This window comes from Aspergillus melleus, assembly GCF_016097325.1.
Source record: "Aspergillus melleus strain CBS 546.65 chromosome Unknown contig6, whole genome shotgun sequence".
Classification (NCBI taxonomy): domain Eukaryota; kingdom Fungi; phylum Ascomycota; class Eurotiomycetes; order Eurotiales; family Aspergillaceae; genus Aspergillus; species Aspergillus melleus.
The window spans coordinates 236,447-263,562 of NW_025763375.1; the positions used below are offsets into that span (position 1 = coordinate 236,447).

The 27,116-nt window shown below is 49.1% G+C and overlaps 8 protein-coding genes across 8 annotated transcripts; 3 read left to right on the forward strand and 5 right to left on the reverse strand.

Annotated features, from left to right (window-relative positions):
* Positions 1 to 209: 209 nt before the first annotated feature.
* On the reverse strand, positions 210 to 1,412 carry GPI8 (GPI-anchor transamidase; the record flags this gene model as incomplete). Its single annotated transcript, XM_046091602.1, has 1 exon — positions 210 to 1,412. The coding sequence occupies one exon, from the start codon at positions 1,410 to 1,412 to the stop codon at positions 210 to 212; it is 1,203 nt and encodes a 400-aa protein (XP_045947579.1).
* Positions 1,413 to 2,004: 592 nt separating this feature from the next.
* Positions 2,005 to 3,899, reverse strand: SOU1_2 (Sorbose reductase sou1). The gene is made up of 2 exons (XM_046091603.1): positions 2,747 to 3,899; positions 2,005 to 2,676 (listed from the first exon to the last, which is right to left on the reverse strand). Exons 1-2 carry the CDS (start codon positions 2,994 to 2,996, stop codon positions 2,045 to 2,047), a joined length of 882 nt encoding a protein of 293 aa, XP_045947580.1. The 5' UTR covers positions 2,997 to 3,899; the 3' UTR covers positions 2,005 to 2,044.
* A 1,271-nt stretch (positions 3,900 to 5,170) lies between these two features.
* Positions 5,171 to 6,196, forward strand: LDX57_009861 (uncharacterized protein; the record flags this gene model as incomplete). Its single annotated transcript, XM_046091604.1, has 1 exon — positions 5,171 to 6,196. One exon carries the CDS (start codon positions 5,171 to 5,173, stop codon positions 6,194 to 6,196), a length of 1,026 nt encoding a protein of 341 aa, XP_045947581.1.
* A 3,290-nt stretch (positions 6,197 to 9,486) lies between these two features.
* On the forward strand, positions 9,487 to 11,344 carry LDX57_009862 (putative general amidase; the record flags this gene model as incomplete). The annotated part of the gene is made up of 3 exons (XM_046091605.1): positions 9,487 to 9,789; positions 9,857 to 11,135; positions 11,184 to 11,344. The coding sequence occupies 3 exons, from the start codon at positions 9,487 to 9,489 to the stop codon at positions 11,342 to 11,344; spliced, it is 1,743 nt and encodes a 580-aa protein (XP_045947582.1).
* A 109-nt stretch (positions 11,345 to 11,453) lies between these two features.
* LDX57_009863 (oxidoreductase, short-chain dehydrogenase/reductase family) lies at positions 11,454 to 12,545 on the reverse strand (the record flags this gene model as incomplete). The annotated part of the gene is made up of 3 exons (XM_046091606.1): positions 11,454 to 11,868; positions 11,947 to 12,261; positions 12,430 to 12,545. The coding sequence occupies 3 exons, from the start codon at positions 12,543 to 12,545 to the stop codon at positions 11,454 to 11,456; spliced, it is 846 nt and encodes a 281-aa protein (XP_045947583.1).
* A 732-nt stretch (positions 12,546 to 13,277) lies between these two features.
* On the reverse strand, positions 13,278 to 14,545 carry LDX57_009864 (uncharacterized protein; the record flags this gene model as incomplete). The annotated part of the gene is made up of 3 exons (XM_046091607.1): positions 13,278 to 13,310; positions 13,367 to 14,411; positions 14,466 to 14,545. 3 exons carry the CDS (start codon positions 14,543 to 14,545, stop codon positions 13,278 to 13,280), a joined length of 1,158 nt encoding a protein of 385 aa, XP_045947584.1.
* A 2,579-nt stretch (positions 14,546 to 17,124) lies between these two features.
* Positions 17,125 to 17,685, reverse strand: LDX57_009865 (uncharacterized protein; the record flags this gene model as incomplete). Its single annotated transcript, XM_046091608.1, has 1 exon — positions 17,125 to 17,685. One exon carries the CDS (start codon positions 17,683 to 17,685, stop codon positions 17,125 to 17,127), a length of 561 nt encoding a protein of 186 aa, XP_045947585.1.
* A 1,638-nt stretch (positions 17,686 to 19,323) lies between these two features.
* LDX57_009866 (uncharacterized protein) lies at positions 19,324 to 26,056 on the forward strand (the record flags this gene model as incomplete). The annotated part of the gene is made up of 2 exons (XM_046091609.1): positions 19,324 to 25,898; positions 25,996 to 26,056. The coding sequence occupies 2 exons, from the start codon at positions 19,324 to 19,326 to the stop codon at positions 26,054 to 26,056; spliced, it is 6,636 nt and encodes a 2,211-aa protein (XP_045947586.1).
* Between the last annotated feature and the right edge of the window lie 1,060 nt (positions 26,057 to 27,116).

Here is a 27,116-nt window from a genome sequence, read left to right on the forward strand (position 1 = left end):
GAAGTGTTGTAGAGAGATATATCAAGACAAAACCAAATGGTATCGAACGCCAACGCCAAACTCTAACCCGATCCTGACTTGTAATGCATCAGACAAGGCTGCAGTTGATGTACACGCATGGTAGAAAAGAAACAACTACAGGTGCAAATCATGTAAATGCCAACACAGGAAGAAACGAAGACTATATATAATGCATGATCGGGCAATGATCAGGCCGATCCACCCAAGAACGACCCGGTCAGCCAGACAGCAGCACAAACACCCAAAACTGAAGCCCCGATGAATCGCTTCTCCCAGATCGTTTCTTCGGTCATTTTCGCGGGCGTAACGTTCTTCTTCTGGAGTTGCACAGAGGCAGACGGCGGTTCAGAGTCAGACGACGGTACTTCAGTGTTGCTCTCGTTGCGCTGGGCGAGATATTCCCGATCCCGTGACCGCCATTTCTCGACGAGTCGTGCGATTTCGATAAGATCCTCCTTCAAGGACCCCGGGTCGTTCGAATTGGTATTCTCCACCTCGACATTCTGAACGTTGCCGAAGAAATCCACCACGGTCCGTAGACGACCTTCCTGCTCACCACCAGGGAAGAGGTCCCACCGCACACCAGGCTGCGAATGGATCTTGGATTCGTCATACGAGTCGAACAGATCACCCAGATTGAGTTTAGAGTTGGCGCTGGTCACCTGGGTCTCGAGGAACTCGAGCACGTAGTACGTCCAGCGATCGATGACAGCAACGCCCACATCGTTATCAGCGTGGTGCGAGTACGACGATTGATCCAGCTCGCTGGAACCGGTCGCCACGATGTTGGGCGAGTAGAAATGCGTGTACATGGTATTGGCCTGGCAGGTATCGATCATGAACAGCAGTTCGTGGTAGCGTTTCTTCTCCCACATCTGACCAAAAGCGTCCGCCAGATCCCACGCCCCAATTTCCTCCGAGTCCTGGAACTTCAGGAACTGGTCGCCGCCGTGCCCGGTCATGTAGACGAGCACGTTACTGCCGGCATCGGACCCGAGGCGTTTGCTGCGCGGCACGTCCTCGTCCAGCCGGTCGGTCAGAAGACGGATGAAGTTCTCCACCGTCACTTCGTAGCCGCGATAGTCCACCTCGATATTGTCTCCATATAGGTCCACCGCGCGGTCGGCGTTGCTGTAGACCGTTCCCGGGAAGGCGTTTCGCGGGTTGCAGGCCATGTCGTCGGGCAGCATGAGGATGATCTGGGAGTCGGGAATCCCGAGGCGCTTCACGGTACGGTACAAGGAGAGGACATTGGCGAGGTGGCGATAGTTAAACCAGAATCGTGAAGTTGAGACGAGAACGGCCCAGTTCGAGGTGTGTTCGGAGGAGGCTAGGATCGCAAAGAGGGCGACAACAAACAGGACTCGAATGAGCCCACGGCACGAAGACATGGCGAGGTAGTTGTCGGTCAGATCATAATAGTGGTGAAGAGCGGAACTGCGCGTAAATTAACATGCAGGTAAAATGCCAGCAAGAAGAGGATGATATCACGAGAGCAAGAAGCCGAAAGAGGATAGATTGGGTCTGGGTCTCCAGGGGAGAATGACAGCGGGGATTACCAATCCGAACGGAGTGTCCTCGAGTTTGTGAGCGGGCAAAAGCAGCGCCAATTCGCACCAAATGCGGAAGTGCGAGGCGGTACCGCCGAATCTCCGAGGACCGAGCCTGACACGGGTGATCTAGCCATATTGGGCTTAGGCTCGTCGTGCACGGCCCTCGGAGTGAAGGGGGAAGGTCGAAGAACGATATGATGTCATGTTCTCAGATTGAATCTGCGGGTTTACTTCGGATCTAGAACGAAGTAAGATAGACCGGAACTACACCGTACGCCGTGTAGTGGTCTCTAGGGATCGGGACTAGTTTCCGTATCAGCCAGTGAGACGGTGAATACTGTATTGATTCTCGTTTCTTACCGAAGTACTGAATTCAATCAAAATGGATTACAATAAACAAATCCCAAATCAGCTCTATCGGCACGCCACAAAGTATAGTGGAATTCATTCGTCATTCATCAATGATTTATCTATGGCAAAGTGTATCCTCCATCAACCACCAGATCCGCTCCAGTAGTATAGCTCGACGCATCCGATGCCAGGTACAAGTACGCTCCCTTCAACTCACCCACCTCACCCTCTCTGCCCATCGGAATCTTATCCTTCCAGATATCCTTGGTCTCCTGCGGCACGAAATTGGAGATTTCAGTGACAATGTATCCCGGTGATACTGAGTTCGCTCTGGCATATCGGACCCACTCCACGGCCAGCGACTTGCACAGGTGAATCACTCCGCTCTTCGCAGCATTGTAGGCACTCTGCAGCTGGGGGAAGTTGACAATATGTCCACTCATCGAGGCAGTGGCCACGAAGCTGCCGTAAGTGAAGTTTGTGAGTGGGTTGCCGTTAAGGTCAGTGCCTTCCTCCTTCTGTCGGCGCCAGTGGGCAGCAGCGTATTTGGCGCAGTAGAAGGTGCTGTTCAGGTTGATGTCGACGACCTGGCTGTAGTGGTCGAGAGGGCCGTCCACCATAGGTCCCTTAGTCCAGGGGACACCGGCATTGGCAATGAGGATGTCGAGACGACCGTTGAGGTCCTTTGCGCAGGTGTTGACGGCAGATTCAACGGCTGCGGGGTCGGTCGTGTTGACTTTGTAGGCCTTGGCTATAGTTCTTTGGGTTAGAATTGGACTGCTGTGTGCTAGCTAGAAGCGCAAAAAATCCAGACAACGTACCCTGTACACCATATTTAGCAGCAATTTCAGCAGCACGCTCGTGGCATTTGTCATTGGTGTTGTACCACAACGCCACGTTGGCTCCGGCTTCCGCGAGACCCTGAGCCACGGCAAGGCCAATTCCGGCACCGGCACCAGTGATAATGGCGGTTTTGCCTTTCAGGGAGAACAAGCTCAGTAGGCCAGAGGGCTCGGGGGCCGTAGTGTTGTTGTGAACGAAATGGCCGTTTTGGATGGGACTGGCGGCCATGATGGGTAGTTTCGCCGAGAATTAACCGTAAGAAGGGTATGAGATCAGGGTAGATTGGTATCAGGAAAGACGGATAGGATGCTATAGACGAGGGAGTCTGCCCAATTTATACCGATCCACGGACCGACGGGCTCGGAGCATGGGGATAGAGGCGGGGGATCTTCGCGATTCCTTAGATGTCGTCTTTCGGACGAGAAAGTCTCGCTGAGACGCTGAAGTGGATAGTCATCGTACTCGGTTTTCCTATAGACCCGAGTCCAACCTCACGATGGTCATGACGCCAGCATACAACCACGCGCACAATTCGCCCAGTCACGACACAGCATCAAGCCACATATGGAGTTGAAATCGTTGAAAATGCCGCATTGAAACAGTGGATGCATTGCCAACAGCAAGATCCACTTGAATGGGGAACAGGAATGCTGTCCTCCGCGCCTTACTCCGTATTGTAGTCATTGCTTCGGCGGGGACTGTGCTCTTGTCCCGCACTAAACAACTGCCTAACTACTAGTAGTCTGATGAGTGGGATGAAGGGCCGCTGGAGGTCTCGGCTCGGCGATTCGGCCTGTCGTTCGCGTTCCAAGAGTTTCTATCATAGTTGAGCCGATTCCATGAGGCTCAACCGAGGAAAGGCCTGGTCGGGACTCCTCTTGTCCGGTGCGATTGTGATCAGTCGATCGAGTGATCTCTAAATCGAAGGTAGGTGCAAGACTGTCAGACAGTCTTAGAGCGGAGGAGGGTCCTCACCTTACCCGCCTGACCTTCGCTAAGCAGAATTTGAACAGGCTAAGCCTGAATAGGAATAACAAGGTACTGCCGCAATTTCTGGTTGTAAAAGAAGATTGGTTTGTATCGCTATTTAAGCAGCCTTTTTAAGATATTAAATAGAAGTAACTAGACTACTAGAAAGCTTTTATTTAGTACTTGTAAGGGGGGTAGTGGATGGTCTACTCTCCCACATGAGCCAAAAGACTAACATGGAATTCTGCCATATATAGTGCCATACTGCGTTGGGGCGAGCTCACCCGCTGCGACTCCAAAAGCGCCCGGTGACAAACTAACAATAGTACGGATGTAGGTGTGGGCGTACGTAGTTATAAGATAAGTTCAAAAGAGAATATTCTCAATCCAATAGCTTAATCTCCGCCCCTGCGAAGCGATTATAGATATAAATAGAAGTAAAATTTCAAGCCCGTGTGTCTAGTAGTTTTTACCTGCAACTATACACCCTTCAAGCAGCTTTCCGTATGCGCGTTTAAGCGGGCTAAAAGCACCCATATCAAGCGGCTGAAGAAGACACGAAAAATGAGTAGGTATACAAAGATATATTATTACAAAAATCATCCAATTCAGCAGTTAAATAACTACTATAACTATTAAAAATAAGTAACTACTTAGCACCAGTCATAAAGCGCCTACATTCATTAGCCAAAAAAGACCTATTTCATTAGTAGTCCAGCCATTTTAGCTAGTAGTTATGTACAATCCACCAGTCTCTAGCAAGCTTAAATCCTTAAACCATGGGCTCTGTTGATTGCCTGCTTTGAGTATAATGATTAATAGTATATATATATATATACCTTTTGAACTGACGGTTTCAATAATTGTAACCCATTCACGACTACCCTGGATAATCCTGCGTAGCCGCTCACTACGCTCTAATGCAGGAATAGCTTTTGATGTCCAGAAATTCCCGTGCCCTTGCGATGTGTTAAAATGGTTAGGGTTAGCCCAGACCGTTGACATCATCCGTTTGCGGAATGGCCCTGACAGATGGCCACATCCGGTCAAAACAATGGTCTAGTGTTAACCTATGCGACACTCCTGCTTAATAAGTGCAATTTATTAAACTTTCTCCTTCCTCTACGTCATGACGCAAATTATATTCTTACACCAATCATTCTTTATGCTACACACCCAGTGGAAAGGTTCCCTTGGCGCATACTCAATGACAGCGTTACTTGAGGAAGTCGGTTGCTACTGTTACATGCTATGTCCTAAGCCATGTTTAGCTTAAAATAAATATGCTTGCCCTTAACTACAGGCATTAGTGTTTGGCTAACGCCTGCCTACGGCAAGAAAGCCTCCCTTGTTGACTGTAATCGAACCCACGGCAATTCTTTCTTTCTTTTCTTGGTGCCTATCAATCTCTGGTTGATACATAATCAATTAATATGCCGATACAATTTTACCCCCCGGAGCGCAACCAATTTGCTGAATCAGTGCATTGTCCACCTGAATGTATAATTCCGACCACCAACTCTCAAGCGTACCAGCTCTACCCGGAGTTCCGCTGGGTCTATAACAAGCTTACAGTCGCCGAGTTACAAGGGATCAAGTGCGGGCCACACGCGACTGAGCCAGATGAGGATCTTTATCCAATATTCAGCAAACCCTTGTTGAGTCTCCGGGGAATGGGGACAGGCGCACGGACTATCAGTACCCGGGAGGAATACTGGCAGTCCATAACGCCGGGCCATATGTGGTGTACTTTATTGACGGGGACGCACTATAGCACGGACATTGCGGTTGTCGCTGGTAAACCGGTCTGGTTTAGCCACACGATGGGTGTTCCGGGCATAGACCAAACGTTCGACTACTGGGAGGTCAATGCCACGGATAAGGAGAATGTGCAGCGAAACGTCGCCGAGTTCATCGAGACCCACCTGGGTAAATATACTGGTATGTTGAACGTGGAGTCTATCGGAGGGAAGATTATCGAAGTCCACTTGCGGTTCACTTCCCAATGGCCGGATCTGTATGGATGCTGGTTCTTCCCCGCTTTGGTGAGCCTTTACGGTGGCAACGGTTGGACGGGGCCGCAGACAAGTGGGAAAACGGCGTACAGCGTGCCTCTGTTTGTTGATGAGAAGTATGCGTATCTTTCACCATCCATACACCGATCTACTCTCCAGGAATTGAAAAGGGTCTTTCATCTCAGCAGTCTGGTGGTGGAATATGATCCAGCGGTTCCTGTAGGATCGTGGCCCAGGCCGACAGGCGGCTTAAGGATATTGACTATCAATGGATTTGACTTGGAAAGATGCATGTTAGCAAGACGGATGTTCCGGACCTATTTGCATGATCGGTATCATGAACAGCTTACTGTGGACTTTAATGCATGGTTTAAGGAGGGGCTCAGTTTCCGCATCAATAACTTCCCTGAGTCTTCTGCTGAAGGGGGCTCTTGCGATGAATGAGAAATGGTTCAGCGAATGGGCTTTGCCTGAGATCGGCCGAGAGTTCTCTACCGGCACTGAGTCTGTTAACACGAAGAGACCAGGGTTCTTGATCCATCTTTCCGGCACAGAATACTGCAAAGTTTATACGAACGTGAAGAAAAACCCGGGTGTCGTCTGTCCTTCATGATATGTGCTTCTCTCCTCAATGACTCTCCAGGTTGCAGCTAATAGAATAAAAAAGGAAGGATTTTGGGCAAACCAATCGCCTTGTCGCGCAGCCCGCCAAGAAGGTACTGCAACATATAATCTACTGGGTGGATCAGTCATTTTCAGATTCCAAATCATCGTCGAACCTCCTCAAGACTTGGGACTGGGTTGCGGAGCTCGAGCGCTATGTGTTCAAACCCAACGCACAAAGGCCTAGGGTCCCGGATCTTACACAGCATATCGGAGACTTTATGAGTAAGATCTGCAATTACATCGCAAATGAGCCTTTGTGGAGGGATCCGATAGTTACGGACAGACAGGTATGGATAGGAAACAATGGTACCCAATGATATAAGAAGACTGCTAACAAACAGAACGAAGTTGAATCCACCTGATGAAATATCCATGGTGTCCAAAGACAGCGTCATGTTAGACATGATGACACATTATATGCATCGTTTTGAGCAAAAGAACTGGGCAGATGTTGTGAAACTCGTTGTGCAACACGCCGGACCAGTTCTTACGGGGCCATTCAAACAGTTTAATGATGTTGCCGCTCTCGTGGGTTTCTCATAGCTCTCTCTTCAATGGAATATTCGAACTATGTACTGACCTGAGAGAAAATTTAACAGGATGCTAGGTCACGGCCATTCAATTCATGGGGCCCGCTGAATTTGAAAGTACAATCCAGTGAGAATCCCAAATGGCGGTCGGTAAGAGTATTTGGGACACCAGCGATACGAGTACGCTACAGCCACCAATCAGAAGTATTCTCAGCAAAATTCTGCTACAAAGAGTTGAAGAAAGTCATGTTGAACACGCTGGAGCATGGATATGGTGGTGGCGAAAAGCGCAAGGCCGATAGGGCAAACTTCATCTTGGACAAGGTAATCTTTTCCCGGAAATTCAAGGACAAATCACTAATTATAACAATATAGACAGAATGGAAGACCGCCATGGCCGAATTGACGGAATTTGCCACATTGCTCCTCCGAGAAGGCCTACACGTAGACATCGATCGAATTGATGAGCCCTTAGAGGCCTTGTTTCTTCATCCCATGGCGATTGAAGAAGCATCCCCCGCCATCGAATGCATTATGGGCTTCCTAGATATCGACCTGACACATACAAGGATCAAGGCCAAAGCGGGGCCATACACAAAATGCTACTCACACGCATGGCTGAAACCATGGACCAGGACCTTGGCGATCTGTAAGGGATTCCTCATATGGGGCCCTTTTTTCTGGTTTTTTTTTTTTTTTTTTTTTTTTTTTTTTTTTTTTGTCTTCGGGATAAAACAGTGAGCAATTTCCTCTCGGGGGTAGACGATACTAGCGAGAAATTTCCGTTTGATCGAAATGAACCAATGGAAAACTGTATAATATATCTCAAAAGAGCTCTACGAATTAAGTTAAAAGACCAGGGCATCGATAGCATAAGAAGGTCAATTTCTAGGCCCATTCCAGCCAAATGAGGGCACACATCTTCCCTCCAAAAATCTGTAACTCTCACTGAGGTGAGGTTGGCGATATCCATCTGCTGTATAGTATCTATCCTTCTGTCGCCGCCAAAGCGAGTCTAGGCGCTGGCTGGCCATCTACCGAGATGCAGCGTGGTACATATAAAAGGCCTACCACTCCTGGTCTTTCGCTGCCTCGGGGCGTTGGTGGCAGCCGGCGGCAGCTACGGCATTCTACCGGCAAAGCCTTTGGAAACCGATCATGAATGAAAGGATAGTGGGGTCTCTCGCACCAATGAAGGGATCGGGGCCACCCTCAGGGTCGGAGTCAGACGAAACCCCTAGGGGGTTGGATTGTAGGCGCTGAAGATTATCTAGGCTTTTCTGGCTAGATTACTCGCGGGTTACTGGGACGCTAAACCAGATGCGAGTTTTATAACCCGGTAGTCTGCTAATGTGCAACTCTACTGGGAGCTGTTAGGTGAGGATATAACCAAGCTACGCTGATTGCGAAGGGTCTCAGTCAGGGCTATAAGGCCAATTGTGCCTTTTAAGAAGATTATTCGAGTAGCTTCTCACGAGGAGTAATTTTTCTTATATTAGTTAGCGGAATCTGCACGAGAAGGTTTTATGAAAAGGAACGAGACACTATAGATTTGTTGATTGGTGGTGTTAGCCGTAGCATACTAGTCTTATACTGGCCTAAAAAGCTGGAATATAAAGAAAGGGAATAGTCATTTGTGAGATATTCCTCGAGTAATTATTTCTATTTCTTTACTATATATCATACCTCCTGTAACAAGATCATTCAAGTCGTAAGTCTATAGTTTTAGACCTTCCACATTTATATATATTATGATGTTATAACACGGGTTATCGCTTTGACCGACCGCTGTTGTTAGCTGATATATGCCCCCTTTTAGGGTCCTTGGGGAATTTGGAACCGCACAACAGGAGGAAATCGAGGAGATAGAGCACTGAGGTCTACAGGTAGATAGACGTCGAAGAGGACTTGGCAAACCCTGGGCAAATACCCAAGTAGAGCCGTGCCTGGCCAACTTCGGTGCTCAAATGACCGTCAAAGATCATTTACTAATTGATCTCAGTAAATTAGACAATTTAAGATAGTCTAAGATAGGTTTAGATAGTTCCCAAAGCGGTTACACCAATATCTGCCAATTTTTGAATTCTACGAGAGATCGATTCAAACAAGACGAATGAATTGGATGAAGTGTTCAAGAAAGCAAGTACGGGATGCATATGACTACAGGGCACGGGAGCGGAAGAGAAGACCTAGCCGGAAATACTTTCCCACGGTTGGAGGAGTGAATGAATATATCATGTTCCTGTGGCACTAGTAGCCGAAGTGCACGATTCTGGAGACTGGATCAAATAACGTTTTGATCCATTACGGCGTCTAAACTACATTCGACAGGCAATTCAATCCTCACATCCTTTTGTACTGTGCACGGAGTAGACCAAACAACTGCCTCAGGCATTCACTGAATATAGGATCGATGAGTCAGCGACCGATTGCCTCGGCATCTGATTTCCCCGCAAAATGCGGTTGACCCCAACAGCTCCTTTCATCTTGATTCTGTATCACTTATCATATCGATCCAGCTCCGTCTTCACGATCACAATGGCCTCGAATACAACATACCCACAGGTCGCTGAGCGCAAACAATCGCATCTTGATGCCCAAATTCCAGCAGAATGGAAGCTCCCCTCATCGATTATCCCCGAAGGGATGCTCTCCATCACGGACTCTATTACCAATGTGAAAGAATATCAATCCGTTAACGTGATGAACATTCCAAGGGCTTGTGGGCTTCTTACACATCAGGAGCTGGCCATAACTGAGAACTACGATATTCGGGCTCTTCTGTCAATAATTGCGGAAGGGAAGCTTTCTAGCGAGGAGGTTATTAGGGCATTTAGTAAGGTGCATAGTTCATCTCAAGCCCACCGACCCAACATCCCCATTGTCAGCTAAACAAAGAGTCTTATAGAGAGCGGCTATTTCTCACCAACTTACGCGCTGCTTGACCGAGCCGCTCTTCGACCGCGCGCTCGCCCAAGCCAAACAACTCGACCTGCACTTTCAACGAACCGGCAAACCGATCGGCCCACTGCACGGCCTCCCTGTCTCTGTTAAGGACTCCTTTCACATTAAAGGAGTCGATTCGTCTCTTGGCATTGCCGCCCTAGCGTTCCAGCCCGCCACGGAAAACTCCCCTTTCGTCGACCTCCTCGAGTCGCTAGGTGCCGTGATCATCGCTAAGACCAACGTACCGCAGACTTTAGGCACCCTGGACAGCTGCAATCACCTCTTCGGACGTACCTTGAACCCACTGAACCGGAAACTCACAGCGGGAGGGAGTTCCGGTGGCGAAGGAGTGCTGGTGGCCATGCGCGGGTCGATGGTCGGCTTCGGCACCGATATTGGAGGTAGTATCCGTATTCCGGCCATGTGCAATGGGATCTATGGATTCAAGCCCAGCGTAGGGAGAATACCATACCAAAGCCAAGACGCGGGCCAGATGCCTGGGAAAATGCGTGTATCGCTGCAGGCCGTGGCAGGACCGTTGGCGCGGTCAGTCGCGGATCTTGGAGCGGTTATGGAGGAGATTGTTCCTCGCGCGGAGCTCTTCGGGGAGGACTGTATCCCTGGACAATGGAGGGGCGAGTTCCCTGTGCAGATGCCGGATTTGAGACCACAGAATGTGACGATCGGTGTTCTGCGATCGGATGGGCTGGTTGAGCCGTTGCCTCCTATCGCCAAGGTTCTGGATGAGGTGGCTCGGGCGCTGGATCGCACCCCTGGTGTTGAGGTGGTCGAGATCCCAGTGCCGCCGGCTCTAGCGAAATGTCAGACCCTGGTAGGGAGACTGATGGGGGTTGACGGGGGCAATCCTATGATGGACCTGCTGGAGAAGACAGGAGAACCGCTGATTCCCTGGCTCCAGGGACGTACCAAGCGCGGAAAAGAACTAACCGTGACCCAATTAGGCCAGCTTCAGGAGCAACGATCGATCGTGGAGCGGGAACTGCTGAAGATGTGGACGCAAAAAGGTCGCCGTATCGATGCAATTATTCACCCCGTGGCACCACATCCAGTTCCCGAGCTTGACCGGTACAACGCTGTCGGGTACACATCCAGCTTTGTGCTCTTAGACTACCCGGCTGGAGTCATTCCCGTGCGGCCATTCAACGAAGGCGATCTCGAGAAAGGGAAGGAGATGAAGACCCCTGTGATTGGGAGCTGGGATAAAGCCAATCGGAAGCTATGTATGTCCCAATGCTGTACACCTCTCGTGACAAAGCTAACTAGCACAGGGGACGAGAGAACCGTTGATCGTCGGGTATATCTGGACTCAGCGCTGAGTGTTCAAGTCGTCACATCGAAGCAGCGTGACTACGAACTCTTCCGAGCCATGGAGATCATCGATCGTGTGGTGCAAGCAGAAAGGAACGTTAGGCCGGCCTCGAAGCTGTAAATTACTTTACCATATCCAATTGACCTAGATAGTCTGCATGGTAGGGCATTGGACGTAAACTTAACTACCTATGTACACGCGGTTTCTCTCTCAAAGGGAATTAATTACCTCACAATCTCCCCTTCAAATGACTGCCCCCATCAGTCGCCACCACGGCACCATTCAAGTGTGCACCAGCCCGACTGGCCAAAAACACCACCAACCCGGCAATGTCCTCGGGTCTCCCCAACCTCTTGTTCGGCGACTGGTCCTCCAGCGCACTCAAGCCGCCCTGCTTCTCAATCAACCCGTTCGCCATCTTCGAGGGGTAGAATCCCGGTGCAATCGCATTGACCGAAATGTACCGGGGCCCCAACTCCAGCGCCAGGTTCTTCGCCAAATGAAGCACTGCCGATTTCGACGCCGAATAACTGAACGTGGCGTTCTCGCCCAGAGTACCGGGGATCAAACCAGCCACGGACCCCGTGATGAGCACGCGCGAGGAATCCTCCTTGGTCGCCTTCACAGACAAGAGCGGCGCGAACCTATACAGTCCCAACCCAAGTTAGCCAGTCATCCCCAACCTAACGAACCATAGCCATTTGCAGTAAATAAAAACCTACTTTTGAATGGTATAAAACACCGACTTAACATTCAAATCCATCACCTTCGAGAACATCGCTTCCGGATGCGTCTCAAACTTCTCACCCCACGTCGCGCCCGCATTCGCAAAAAGAATATCAACATGGTCTGTCGTCTTCTTGACTTCCTCGACGAGTCGATCGAGCTCTGCCATGCGGCTGTTATCGGCGGGGACGGCGATGGCGACCGCGCCGGGGCGTTTGTTGGGAAGAGCGTTCAGCGCGCGGACGGCCTCGTCGCAGGCAGCTGCTTTGCGAGACGTGATGTAGACTTTTGAGCAGCCGGCTTGAAGGAGTCTGTTTGATTTATCATAATTTGTTAGCGAGGGGGTTGTTGATGATGGGTGGGGGACGGAGCTGGATGCTTTGAATGGAATTGTGTGTTGTGATAGACTAAACACTGCTAGAATAGAGGGTGGATATGACTCGAAAGCAAGAAAATAAGAATGAAAAAGAATAACCTACCCACTGGCAGCATGCAAGCCCAAACCGCGCGAACCACCTGTCACGACGGCGACTTTACCATCGAGCGAGAAGAGGGTATTGAAGTTGGAGAGCTGGACTTGTTCTTCGGCGGACATGGCGTCTATCAATTTCTTGCTTCTCCCCGTGAGTTTTCGGGTGAATGAAGATGGTGTTCAGTAGGGGGAGAGCGATAGAAGGGATGGTTTGTTAAAAGGAAAAGAAAGCAATGCAAGCTAAGCTAAAGCTGAGAGGGGAAGGTACCGAGGTCCGACCAAAGGGGTAAACCGCGCTAACCCCGCATTTTTGATTAGATTATTCTTTTTATTGGCATCAGTTGAAATTGGAATTATGTTTTGTGCACATGTAATGTTTTGATAGGGAACACAGTTATAAGAAGACTGGCGTTGATATTTCAGAATGGATTGCTATTCCCCCAACATCAACTTGATGGGTTCAGATGGTTATGATGTCATAGATTTTAACCCTAACCGTTACGGATTTCCCTATTTAGTCACTATTTGAAAGATGTTTCACTTTAGCACTTCCAGTTTAACAACACTTGACCAGGTGAGACATTGCTGCCTTGATCTATCTTTATGCGATATCATATACCTTTCTGTGAGGAGGCCAGTCATAATGTTTTGCATTGCACGTTTAAGATAGATGAAGTATAGAAGAAAGCTCGAGTTTTGCGGTCATTTAATGGATGCGTACAGGAATTATGAGGATAAGAATGAACATAATCCTTAGCTAATACTCTATTGCTAATTACAATTTACGTTCAGGTATTTCTCAAAAGGAAGAGTTGGCAAGGTGAGGTCGGATTGGAATAAGTCTCGTGGAACTGTTTAGCTGTACCAGCCGTTGTTCGTCCATTTGACCTAAAGAAAAACATTAGCTCAAACCACAGAAACGCATAAGACTTGTGGGCACATACGTAAGAAGCATCGATCTTCTTCAAGTCACCCACACCCAGGTTTCCGGCGTCAATGGCAATCTCCTTCTTGAGGAGCTGGATGGCGCGGCGGACGCCGTCCTCACCGTAGGCGTTGGCGTACATGAAAGGACGACCGACACCGATAGCCTTGACGCCCAGAGCAAGAAGCTTAAGAGCATCCACACCGTAGCGAACACCGCCGTCGGCGAAGATATCGATCTGGTTGAAGAGGTCGGGGTCTTCCTGGTGGATCTCGAGCGCAACCTCGAGAGGCGAAGGGGAGCCGTCGATCTGACGACCGCCGTGATTGGAGAGAATGACGGCGGGAGCGCCGTGCTTCACGGCAAGACGCACGTCATCGACAGTCTGTAGACCCTTCAAAACGATGGGGAGGGTGGTGAAGTTCTGGATCTTCTTGTAGTAGTCCCAGGTGATGTAGGTGTAGTCGGTGTTTTGGGAGCCAACACCATAGCGGTTAGCACGGAGGCGGTTTCCAGTGGAGGCCGAGTCCACGGTGAAGACGATGGCCTTGGAGCCGAGCTTCTTAGCGGTGTCGAACAACTCCTGGGTCCGGGTATCGTTGGAGTTGAGGTAGAGTTGCTGGAAGATGGTCTGCGAGCCGTTGGAGGGTTTGGCTGCCGCGATCTCGTCGAAGCCAAGGGTGGCGTAGTGCGAAGGAATGTATAGGATGTTCTCCTTGTAGGCAGCCTTCACCAAGTTGGCCTCGGCCTTGGGGTGGGCAAGACCGGCCGACGCACAAGGGCTGATGTAGAAGGGAGCAGAGAAGTTGTGGCCCAGGATGGAGGTAGGGAGGGTAGATTCGACATTGGTCACATCGACAAGGAACCTGGGTCTGAAGCGGAATCGGCCGTACACTTCCAGGTTGTTGCGGTAGGACCACTCGCCAGCCGCACCGTTACGATAGTAGGTGTAGGCAGAGTCGTTCATGTGCCGTCTGGCGGCCCACTCAAAGTCGGGAAGACCCCAGATCTGCTCCAGGTCGGGTAGTTCACCCTCGGGGGTGTTGCCAAGGGCAGCCTCGATACTAGAACGTGGTTAGATGTATGGGCATCATGAACAGAGAGCAAGGTCGGCCTACCCAGTATCGGGCTCGTTGAGGAAAGGCCGAGTGGCAAAAGCCGCCTGAATCAGCGGCAGCAGAAAGAATGTGGAACGCATGGTCAAATGAGTGACTAGATATATCGTAAGGAACGTTATGTGGTGATCTCTACCTCATAGAAGAACGGTAGCCGGGAAAGAAGCAGTAATTAAATGCACTCTAGTTCTCAGTTACCTCAAGATAGGCCCCCCAATTGTTTAATTTCGGGGTCCATTCTCATCTGCCGGCGTGAAACATCACCAACAGGCTTCTCCCGGTGGAATATTGGCATCCTGTTGGTTTCGCTTGGCAGGTAAACCCAAGAAATCTGCTCAATGTCGCAAGTAGTCGCGAGGGCTGCTTGATAATGATGACAAAGAGTCTTCATTATTAAGGCGGAATGGTTCCGGAACGATGTCACTAAGGAAGGAAAGGAAGAGAAATATAGAAACTAGAGGTCTAGTCACGGCCTAAGAGCGTTAGAGCATGACTGAATGGTTGCAAATGGCCTCAACGTTATCGCCAAGTGGGGACGGGTTAATATATCCCAGATGACACTGTCGACCTTATTAGTTACGGAGAAGCCTTCAGTCAGCTTCAGACGGCAACCGGGCTTATCTCCGTTCTGCATGCCAAGCAAGAGTTTAATATCGCGCAGACTTGGCGCCACTTGGTGATACTCCCAAGTCCCAAGTGCACAACGTGGCGGCGTTGAGGTAAATCCACGACGTCGCAAACCCTAAAAGAACGCAATTGGTGCCCACCGGACTCCGGCCTCATTCCGGATGAAACAGTTATCGTCAAAGAAGGGAAGGAACGAGAACGAGACGGATTCCAGACCCGACAGACCCTTAATTAATGGATCGCATCATTTCCCGCCCCTTTGTCGGGTCTCCTTAAGGCTCGTTAGACTAGAAAATCTCAGTGATCGTGGCGTCGCAATCTTATCTTGATCCGCCGGTCTCAAATGACGGCGCACTACGAGATTTGTCTCAGACACTCAATTTTTACTCCCTGCAGGTCGGTTTCTGAACCAGCAGAGCGTGCGATGTTCAAATATATGTCTGTCTCCGAATATTTCGTGCCTGGCCCTGAATTTGAAGACTGCCCGTGATTGCAATCCGGTGACCCCGACACTAAATATCTGTTGGGCTTATTCCATGGTGGCACCCGAATCCTGCACGACCGATTGAAACTGCCAAGAAACATCCGTCTTTCGGGAACGGTTGAGTGGCATTATCTCGGAGAAACATGGCATCAGATCAGTCGCGTTGCGGGTCCTCTCCCTGAGAAGAACCCTGAAGGACGTAATCTTCGTTTTGCCTGTATTGGATTATTCTAGATATGCTTGACCTTGGCCTGTTCAAGTTTCTCCCGTTTTTGTTTTTCTTTTCAACACTCAGCAGGCCCTTGGCAGACGTCGAGAATTCAACAAGCTTACTCTGCATGTCGCATTAGCCATGCAAACTCAACACTTTCCTTAGATACTAGTAAGATTGCAGTAGCACTAAATTTGAACTAAGGCTAGCATTTGTTAGCATCGCGAGTATGAATCTGGCCCGAAATCATTGCGCCATCACGCAGCCCCTTGGCCTTCCAAGATCAAGGACATATCACTCTGGATTGACCAGCGGTGTCACAATTTGCGTCATCGAAAATGGTGAAAACATCCTCGATTGAGTTTACGGTTTCTGTCACAACTGCTTTACATCATCTGCAGTGTGCCACGATGACAGAGCTAAAAGTTACAACAAACATAACATCAGGCCGATTGGAAATAAGCTGCTTACCTTTGTTGCCCTGCAAATATGTACTGTGACTATGATGTCCAGCAAGCTGACCACATATTTGTTACCATTCCTACTCTAGGTTCAATTCGTCACATTTCTAACATTTGACATGCCACGTATTCTCGTTATGTCCAGGTCTACCCTGCACAGTTTCCCCTACCTCGTCGATCACTGTGTCTTCACTCGGAACCACCAACCCCCGCTTCAGCGATTTCCCTTCTGTCACTAAACTCACCTCTGGTTGCTCCATCCGCATGGCCGATGTCACCATCGAAACGATCGCATGATTTGTTCTTCTCAGAAGGAACCCTGAATACAATAAAGTTCGTCGCGATCGATAACTTCCACTTTAGGTGTTTGCAGTCGCGGTGAAGAGGTGTGGTTGAACCGTCCATCGACTTAGATACGCTGTCTCTAACTAAGCCGGACGCACTGAAGTCGTTCCCAAGACCAATGACTTGGCTTTTGCGCAAGGCTGTTCAGTTACAGAGCGACATGGCCCCTATTTTTCTTCCTGCATTAAATATCGAATCTTCAGAGATATTGCAATCCTCAATCTACTCTCTGAATTCCTGTCTTTGATATACTATGCTAGGAAGCCCCGAACCCTTCCTCCTCGATTACATCTATCCTTGCCACTGTTCTTTCCACTTTTCAGGGACGACCGTTGGTTGTAAAATGCGTCATCCAGGTCGGGTCTATTATCAAAACCCCAGACATATTGTAAAGCTCGATAACAATCAGTAGGGTTACAATTTCATCGGTCCAGCCTACAGGAGATGAAGAGGGCAACCCCTTGTATGTTATGACTACTCGTATAGTTTCTGGTTGTATTGTCTAGTTACATGCCAACTCAAAGACAAGTCCCATTAAGCCCCTGGGCTATCGACTACCGGCGCCTCCATTGCGTACGAAGAAGGCTGTTTGTCGGCTTCTGCTGAGACCTCTAGGAGCTGCCGAATATGTTCGTTCAGCCAAAACTTTGCGAGGACAGAAGGTTCAATTCTCGACGACCCAGCAATAAAGCCAAGACATTTATCGGGACCAGCGCTGCACTCGCACCGAAACGGCTGCACCATCTCCCATTCGGTGCTCGGATAGAAGAAGCTCAGCTCGTCACCCACAGCCAGGGGTCGGTCCTCTGAGACCCGAACCTCGAATCGGGTCATGTCGAATACCAGGCTCGGATTGCAGGAATGATTGCAATAGACGAGGTCGGAGTTGAGCTCGATGCGTGAGTCTTTTCCGTTGGCGACTGAGGTGTAGGTCGTATGGTCGACAAAGGTAGCGGTGCTGATTTTGGCGAAGAATGCTCCCGCTGGAAGAGAAATGAGGGAGTAGGCAGCCGACTTGTAGGGCTGGTCGCCTTTCACCACTTGAAGGCGATCAGGGTGACTGGGCTGTTCCCAGAATGGAGTGAATTCAGACATGATTGGGTTTGATTGACAGCCAGTATCTAGAAACTTAGACTTTGAGTATTTCTAGAAAGGAAGTAGCAGATACGACGGTCACCTCGAATTAATACCTTGAAGCTGACAACAAGAGGGAGAGATGATTCAATTACGTATTAGAGTGTATGTACTTAGGGATGTGACCAAACATGCATGACGCATTTCAGCCCTTCCGGGATTCTTGAGTGCATGGAATCAGCTCTTCAGCTGAGCCTGAAGCCAAAAAGGATTGCATGGCACATGACTAAATCTTTTTGCAGACTGCTTGGTAATCTTTCTAGTAATATTTGACTTGGGTCATTTTTTTTGGTTGACTAAAAGCAAGTAGAATGGAGCTGAGTTCAAAGACCATGCGTAGTGTAAGATTGTGTTCGCTTTGACTGCATACTGTAAGCCACATTTCTGCCTGCCACCTTCGCTCTACGTTGTCGCCCTTGCTTCCATTGCCGCAGCGAGGACCTGGAATACTAGTTGGGGTTACTCCCGTATCCGCGCATAAATGACGCATAGATGTACTTCGCAAATGAAAGAGATGGACCAACCGATTCAAGTATGCAATGGGATCTTGTTGGTATATCTGCAATATGAGATGTAAGTCTCCACAAATCGGCCGATGTAACACTCATACATATGCGTAAGGTGCCAATGGTTTCAAATTATTGGCACCACACGTCTGTAAAAACATACCATTGGATGGAGAGCTCTACAGCTCATGCAGGCCAAACGCAGATCATGCAGTGTAATCAACAAACATCTCAAAAGAAGGAAGGCGGGGGTAAAACATTTTAGTCCATCAGAAAAAGCAATTCGTAGGGATAGTCATCGGGCTTCGCACGACATAATGCTGACATTGTGCACTTCGCAAAGTAGAAGAACGAGTCGGAAGAGAGATATCTAGTGCATCACAATAACATCGCAACATCCATTTCTGTGTTTCAATTGCTTCCAAAATCACCTGGCTTGACTAAGGTACAATCTAAGCAAAATGGGGGAGGCGCAGGAATCTAATTGGGCACCAGTCGTCAATGAGGCCTGTTCGTTCCCCATATTCAACACTGCTTTTGATGGAGAGGATAGTCACAAGTCAACCCCAATTGAGCTCACCTCACACCATGAAATCGCCGAATTTGTCGAAAAAAATGGTATCGACCTGCCTCAGCTTCTCCAGATGGCATGGGCCTTTCTGCTTAGGTCTTACATAGGGACAGACCGACCACTGTTTAGATACTTCACTGGGAAACATCCATTCCCAGAAAGTCATGGGGTTCTCTGCACCATAGATCTGGAAGATGACAAGGAAATTGTGCACCTGGCTCGGAGCATTGTTTGCTGGAATGATCCTTTGCCGCGGAATGAAGTCAAGCGAATGGATACTGCAGTAATCTGGAACTGCCTCAATGTCACTCACTCGGTATGTCAACTCGTTTAAACATCAGAACCTTACGCTCACAACCTCAATAGTCTAGTGTTTGTATTGAGGCTCAGTCTCAGGGTGATGCATGCAACATCTCTCTGCATTATTGGACTTCAATCCTATCAGAAGAGCAAGCACTTCATGTAGCGAGCATTTTTAGTCAAACTGCCGTGGAGTTAGTAAAGCAGCCCAGGTTGAGTTCCATGGATCTGTGCACAGCGGAGACCATTAGACAACTGGGCCAATGGAGTTCCGAGCCACCTGTGAACATAGAAAGCTGTGTCCATGACCTTATCCTGGAGAAGTGCAAAACACAGCCCGAAGCACCAGCAGTCTTTGCCTGGGACGGGGAGCTCACGTATCATGATCTTGATGACTTCTCTCGTCAGCTAGCTGTTCAATTGACACGCCATGGTGTGGGCCCAGAAAGATTTGTTGGTCTCTACTTTGAAAAGTCCAAGTGGGCTATAGTGGCTATGTTAGCCGTCATGAGAGCAGGAGGGGCTTTTGCGTTTCTTGACATATCCCTCCCGCAAACCCGCATACAAGGAATGTGCAAGGAGCTCAATGTTGTCGTGGTTTTGTCGTCAAGACACCTGACTGCCGATGTCACGGGGATGGCTCCTCAGGTTGTTCCCGTCGACAACGAACAACTTGACTTGACCCCGTCATCTCCGGATCCTTCACAACAACCCAGCCTGCTTGCCAACCCACACAATGCCCTCTTTGCCCAGTTTACCTCGGGCTCAACCGGTATTCCGAAAGGAGTCGTGATCAATCATTCATCTTATTGCTCTGGACAGATTGCTTTTGCGCATCATGTTGGATTGAATGCTACCAGTCGTGTCTTGCAATTTGCGTCGTATGCTTTCGATGTTAGCGTCCAAGAAGGCTTAACGACGCTTATTGTTGGTGGATGTATATGTGTGCCATCTGAAACAATGCGCTGGAATCCTCCGCTGGCAGTGGCCCAATTGAGAGCTGATTATCTCATATTGACTCCCACAGTGGCTCGACTTGTACAGCCTTCCGACATACCATCCGTGAAGACCCTCGTGTTAGCTGGAGAACCTGTGCTACCGTCTGACATAGCAACATGGCAATATCATGTGCGTCTGGCCAATATGTACGGCCCAGCAGAATGCTGCGTGTCTACCACATGCCACATCATTACGCGTGGCGAGCGGGAATCTGGGATAGTGGGATCAGGCGTCGGAGCAACGTGCTGGATCACTGACGCTCAAGACTACCAGAAGCTGGCCCCTATCGGCGCAGTTGGTGAGCTCCTCATAGAGGGTCCGATTGTGGGAAGAGGATATATAGGTGACCAGGGCAAGACAAATGCTTCCTTCGTCCCTAGTCCTCGCTGGCGATCGGCCTTTCCAGATAATATATACGGAAGGATGTATCGCACGGGAGACCTAGCTCAGTACGTGTCACACGGAAAATTCAGAATCATTGGCCGCAGGGATGAGCAAGTGAAGCTTCACGGCCAGAGATTAGAGCTGAGTGAGGTTGAGCACCATATGCGCGATGCTTTTGCTGTCAAACAGACAGTAGCTGGCTTAGTGAACCCCGCAGAAAGTGGAGGTATCCCTATCCTAGTCGGTTTTATCTTAAACACCGATGATAGGAATGCACCCACTCATGAGGGTATCTTTGCTTCTCCGTCTCAGAGTTTCCGAGTGTTAGCCCAGGCAGCCATCACCAAGCTGTCTGACCGGCTACCAGGATACATGGTCCCTTCCGTCATGATTCCAACAAAGACCTTCCCCACCACCAGAACTGGCAAGACCGATCGAGCACAATTGCGCACCGAGGCTTCGAAGTATACTAGAGCCCAACTTGAGGAATTTAGTGGGGTTGTGGTAGAGAAACGGGCTCCAATCTCCCAAATGGAAAAGTTGCTCCATCGGTTAATCGAAGATGTTCTACACGTGAAAGATTTCGGAATGAACGATAACTTTTTCGCCCTTGGTGGAGACTCAATCCTAGCTATGCATTTGACAAAGATTGCCAGGGACGATGCCGGAGTCGACCTTCCAGGAGAAATGATCTTCAGAGCACCCATCCTTTCGGACCTAGCAAAGCTCATGAGAGGCAGTAAGAGTGCAGCAAAAGTGGCGCCTTTCTCTTTACTCGCGAGCCCTGAACCAAAAGAACACATTATACAAATAGCATTAAGGTCCTGCAATTTATCATCAGCTGAGGACATTGAGGATGTTTACCCTTGCACCCCACTGCAAGAGGGAATAATGGCCCTTTCCATCACCAGCCCCGTGGCTAAATATGTCACTCGGTCCGTTTTTCAGATCCCACGCGCAATCGATATAGAGAGCTTGAAATGCGCATGGACAATGGTCTTCAACAGCAATCCGGTTTTACGCACACGGATCATTCAGACTGGATATGATGTAGCACTCCAGGTTGTTGTCCGACATAACAATTTGTGGCACCACGCAGATAACCTAAAGTCTTACATCGAGCAGGATGAGAGAAAAGCGATACAATTAGGAAGCCCCTTGACCCGCTTCGCACTGATCCAGAATAATGGTCGCACGTACATGGTACTGACAATTCATCATTCGTTATACGATGGCTGGTCACTCCCTCGGACCTTTCAACAGGTGGAGGAGGCTTATTATGGGATAACACCTCGGTCGCAACCATTCAGAACATTCGTGGACTACTTTTTAAAAATGAACATGGATCGAATGAAAGAATTCTGGCGAAACGAGTTGGAAAGCTTTTCAGGGCCGTTGTTCCCCCAACCTCCGCCGGGAGACCACACTTACAAGCCGGCTACACTACATAAGATGAGCCGTTTGATATCCATATCGCAGGCAACAAAGGCACTGCGGTATCCGCTTGCAACTATGATAGAGCTCTCCTGGGCTCTCACCCTGTCCCAATACTCTGGCACTGACGACATAGTGTTTGGCAGCACACTTGCCGGCCGCAATGTCGCCGTTAGCGGTATCGACGAGATCCTTGGACCAACTATCACTACCATTCCTCGGCGGATAAAACTAGATCGTTCAATGCAACTTGAAGACACCCTGCGCTTGATGCAAGAGCGAAATGTCGAGTACCTAAATTTCGGCTACTTGGGTCTCCAGAAAATCGCTGCCCTTGGAGCTGGACCTGCTACTGCCTGTAGGCTCCAAAGCCTACTGATTATCCAGCCTTTTTATGACGAGCATGCATCGACCATTTTCAACAACTGTATGGAAGAGCTTTCTACGGAAACCGTGGACAATTACATCCTCACGCTAGAGGTAAAGCTTGGAAAAGAATATGATGTTAGACTGGAAGTGGAATACGATGCGGAGACTATCACAGATTTGCTCATGAGCAGGATTCTCGAACAGTTCTATCACAACCTGAATGCTGTCGTTCAAAGCGGCAATAAGTCACTCTCGGAGCTAGACTCCATTAATCACACTGACTTCCAGACGCTCTTGATGTGGAACAACCATGTGCCAGACGCAATCAACTGCTGTGTTCATGATATAATCAACCGGAAATGCTGGTCCCAGCCTCAAGCTCCTGCCGTCATTGCATGGGATGGAAAGTTATCTTACGAGGAGCTGGAAAGATATTCCACCATGCTCGCAGCGCACCTCCAGAGGCTGAACGTCCATTCTGACACCTATGTAATGGTATATGTTGGCAAGTCTCTGTGGACAGTAGTTGCGATGCTAGCAGTGATGAAAGCAGGAGGTGCTTTTGTGCTTGTTGACCCTGCACAGCCCTTGATGCGATTGCGGAAGATCTGCGAAGATACTCAAACCAGGATTGTGATCACATCGGGGCAATACATGTCAAAAGCAATTGAACTCAATCTCCAGGTTGTTGAAATTGACAGAGGGTATAACTGGGAATCTGGTGGCATGCATTTGAAAGGACCCGCGGTTTCCCCAGACAATGTCGTTTACGCGGTATTCACCTCAGGGTCAACCGGTAGACCCAAAGGAGTGGCCATTCAGCATCATGCTTTCATCACTAGTGCCATAGTGAATGGTAGCAAACAACACATAAATAATCACTCTCGAGTGCTGCAACTGGCATCTTTTACATTTGATGCGTCGATTGCGGAGATTTTGTACCCTCTTGTCCACGGAGGATGTGTTTGTATCCCTTCGGAGTCAGACAGTCGCAATAACCTTGACCAAGCAATCAACGACTTCGAAATCACTTGGGCGACGTTGACACCTTCTTTAGCACGAGTATTGGATCCAAAGAAAGTGAGTACTCTTCGCACTCTGGCTCTAGGGGGTGAAGCTATGACCAAGTTGGACGTAACTATGTGGGCGGACCGAGTTCAGTTGGTCAATGGCTATGGACCCGCCGAATGCTCTGTTGATGCGATCATTCAACCGTCTATTAATCGCGACTCTGATCCTGCAAATATCGGCCGAGGGGCTGCTGCTGTACCCTGGATCGTGGACCCAAACAACCCTGAGAGGCTCAGGCCAATTAGCGCCCCTGGGGAGCTGCTTGTTGAAGGCCCTATCCTTGCCAAAGGCTATCTCCGAGACCCAGAAAAGACTTCATCCGCATTTATCCAATATCCGAAATGGTTGCGTCGTCTTCGACACGGCAGAGAGGGCCGACTTTACAGAACGGGTGACCTGGTGCAGTATAGCGCACAAGCCGATGGCTCCTTGCGGTATCTTGGACGCATAGACAACCAGGTCAAGCTACGCGGACAGCGAATCGAACTAGGAGAAGTGGAGCAACATCTTTTTGATTGCTTTACCGAAGCAAAGCAGATCGTTGTTGATCTAGTCACACCGGCAGATCCAGGTGCACACCCTGCTCTGGCTGCCTTTATTCTGCTGAATGATGTTCCATACAGCGAAGACAGCATCATCGTAAGGGCGAGCGCCTCGTTCCGGCTGCAGGCCGAATCTGCCGAATGTGCCCTAAAATCACGCCTTCCAAACTTTATGATTCCAGCGTTATTTTTGCCCGTGAGCAAGATCCCACTCAGCCCATCTGGAAAGACAGATCGACTTCAACTTCGTGAAAGTTTATCCGCCTTTTCTAGGAAAGACCTGCGGGCATATAGCTTTTCGGAGGCAGCAAAACGCCATGCTTCCTCAACGGAGGAGTCAGTGTTGCAGAAAGCCGTTTCTTGTGTCCTACAGTTACCATTAGACGACATTGGAATGGATGACAACTTCTTCCATCTCGGAGGAGACTCCATTTCGGCGATGAGGTTAGTGGGTCTTCTTCGTGAATCCGCATTTACCATCACAGTTGGAGAAATATTCAGCTATCCCCGCCTTGTTGACCTCGCTTTGATGGTTCATCATGAGGCCAGTAGCTTGCTTCCAGCTCCCATTGCTCCCTTTTCTCTTCTTGGGGGCTATAAGCACATGGACCTCATTGCCACTGCAGCTCGTGAATGTGGCGTCGATCGAGATGACATAGAGGACATGTACCCATGTACTCCAATGCAGGAGGCACTTATGGCATTGAGTATAAAGCAACAAGAGGCTTACGTGCTCAAAATGGCCTTTGACCTTCCGACAAACATCGACCTTGGTCGCCTTAAATCCGCTTGGAGTGCTGTTTTCAATGCGAACCCCATCCTTCGCACTCGTATCATTGCGGTGGGTTTGGGTTCAAATGACTCCTTCCAAGTCGTACTCCGTGAGGAGCTTCAGCTTTCTTCCGACCTTGCTCCGCTGTTGGTTGCGGATGGTCAACCACTCTGCAAGATCAGCATTTCTCAAAATGATAAACGCGTTCAACTGCATCTATGGCTTCATCATTCACTGTACGATGGATCATCGCTATCAATCCTTTTAAAGCAGGCGGACGAAGCATACAGGGGAGAAGAATTAAGACCTCGTCCATTCAATGCATTTGCAGAGTATGTGCGAAGAACTGATGCTGTTCCCAGTAAAATGTTTTGGGCAGACGAGTTTCAAAATTTGAATGCTACCATGTTCCCGTCGCAGAAGAGGCCTAACATTCCGTCCTCAAGAAAGAGCGTTTCTCACAACATTGCTCTCCAGCAAGCCGTCGAATTAGACTTCACCTTGTCAACTTTCATTCATCTTGCATGCAGTATTGTGCTTGGTCACTATACAGCGAGTGACGACATAGTCTATGGACTTACCTTGTCAGGGCGAAATGCCCCTGTAGCAGGAATTGAGGATCTCACGGGACCGACAATTGCAACAGTGCCTTTTCGAACTCAGCTGCCGGCTGCATGTACCACGAAGGAATGTCTCTCTCAAATACAACATCGTCTCATTCGGATGATACCATATGAGCAGACCGGTCTGCAGCACATACGACAAATTAACCATGAGGCTGCAGCAGCCTGCGATTTTCGATGCCACATTGTCATCCAACCAACTGATGAAAGGTTGGAATTGGAGGATGAGCTTTTCAAGGAGCCTCCACTTGAAGAGGATATTTATTCAAACTTTGCTAGCTCCCCCCTTGTGCTAATATATACACTCTCCGCTGACAAGAAGAACTTGAGACTTACAAGTAACTTCGACCTGTCGTACTTGAGCTGCGTCGAAACAAAAGCGTTTTCCCATCAGCTAGATCATGTCCTCCAGCAGATCATCAGAGATCAGAATCTCGCCATCAAAGAGGTAGATGTCATCAGCCCCGAAGACCTGGCTAGACTGTCTGGCGCCAACATGACGGCGCCTCAGCAAGTGGATCGACTGGTTCATGACTTGGTATTTGAAAGTTGCCGTACGCAACCAGCGAAGGTTGCCATCGACTCGTGGGATGGTTCATTTTCGTATGCGGAACTGTACAAAGCAAGCTCACGCCTGGCTCAACATTTTCTTTCTGTTGGTATTGGGGCCCACCCAGTAACGGTGATATGCATGGCGAAGTCCCGTTGGACAGTGTCGGCTATTCTTGCAGTTCTTCAAACGGGTTCAGCTTGTGCACTGATCGATGCTTCACATCCTCGTTCACGAATGCAATCAATAATTGACCAGTCCAATGCAAAGCATGCAGTGGTTTCGCCTACAACAAAGCACTTGATGGATTCTATTTGTGAGAGCGTTGTTACAGTATCTGAGTCCGTTCTAGATACTGCAGAACTTGCAGATCCCCTAACTGCACAAATGCCATATCCAACGGATCCCGCCTTTGTCATTTTCACCTCTGGCAGCACAGGAACTCCAAAGGGTATTGTCCTAGAGCATCGAAGCATAGCCACAGGTTTGAAGAACCTTCGCGCATGTCTAAATCTCGAAAAGCCGTCAAGGGTACTTCAATTCTCGTCATATGCCTTCGACGCCAGCTTAATGGAGATATTCGGCAGTTTAACATCTGGAAGCACCATGTTTATACCTTCTGATGACGATCGGAATTCTAGATTGGCTGGATTTATCAATGAACGCCAAATCAATTGGGCGTTTATGACACCATCTGCGTCTAGTCTCTTGCTTCCATCAGAAGTGCCTTCTCTCAAAACATTTGCCCTGGGAGGGGAGCCTCTCACATCAACCATCGTTAATCGGTGGTCAAGAGAAACATCGCTGATTAACGTTTATGGTCCAGCTGAATGCACATTTGCTGTTGCTGTGGGGAAGATCCCAGAGACTGGCTGGCTTCCGGGCACTATAGGCCCCATGGTCAACGGGACTGGTTGGATCACTACTCCTTCCGATCCAGACAAACTAGCAGCTTGGGGGGCTATCGGAGAGTTGTTGATCGAGGGCCCCATTTTGAGCAGAGAATACATCGCCGATCCAGAGAAGACAGCTGCCAGCTTTGTTCACAGCCCACCATGGATTTCTCACTTCCGTGGCCCCGGCGAAACACGCTTGTATCGCACCGGCGATTTGGTCCAATACACCGATGATGGCCTAATCAAATATGTCGGGCGCAAGGACAGACAGGTCAAACTCAACGGGCAAAGGATTGAGCTTGAGGAAATTGAAAGCCATTTAAGAACCTGCTTCCCGCCACATGCTGATGTCATAGTCGAATTGTTTGTTCCTCG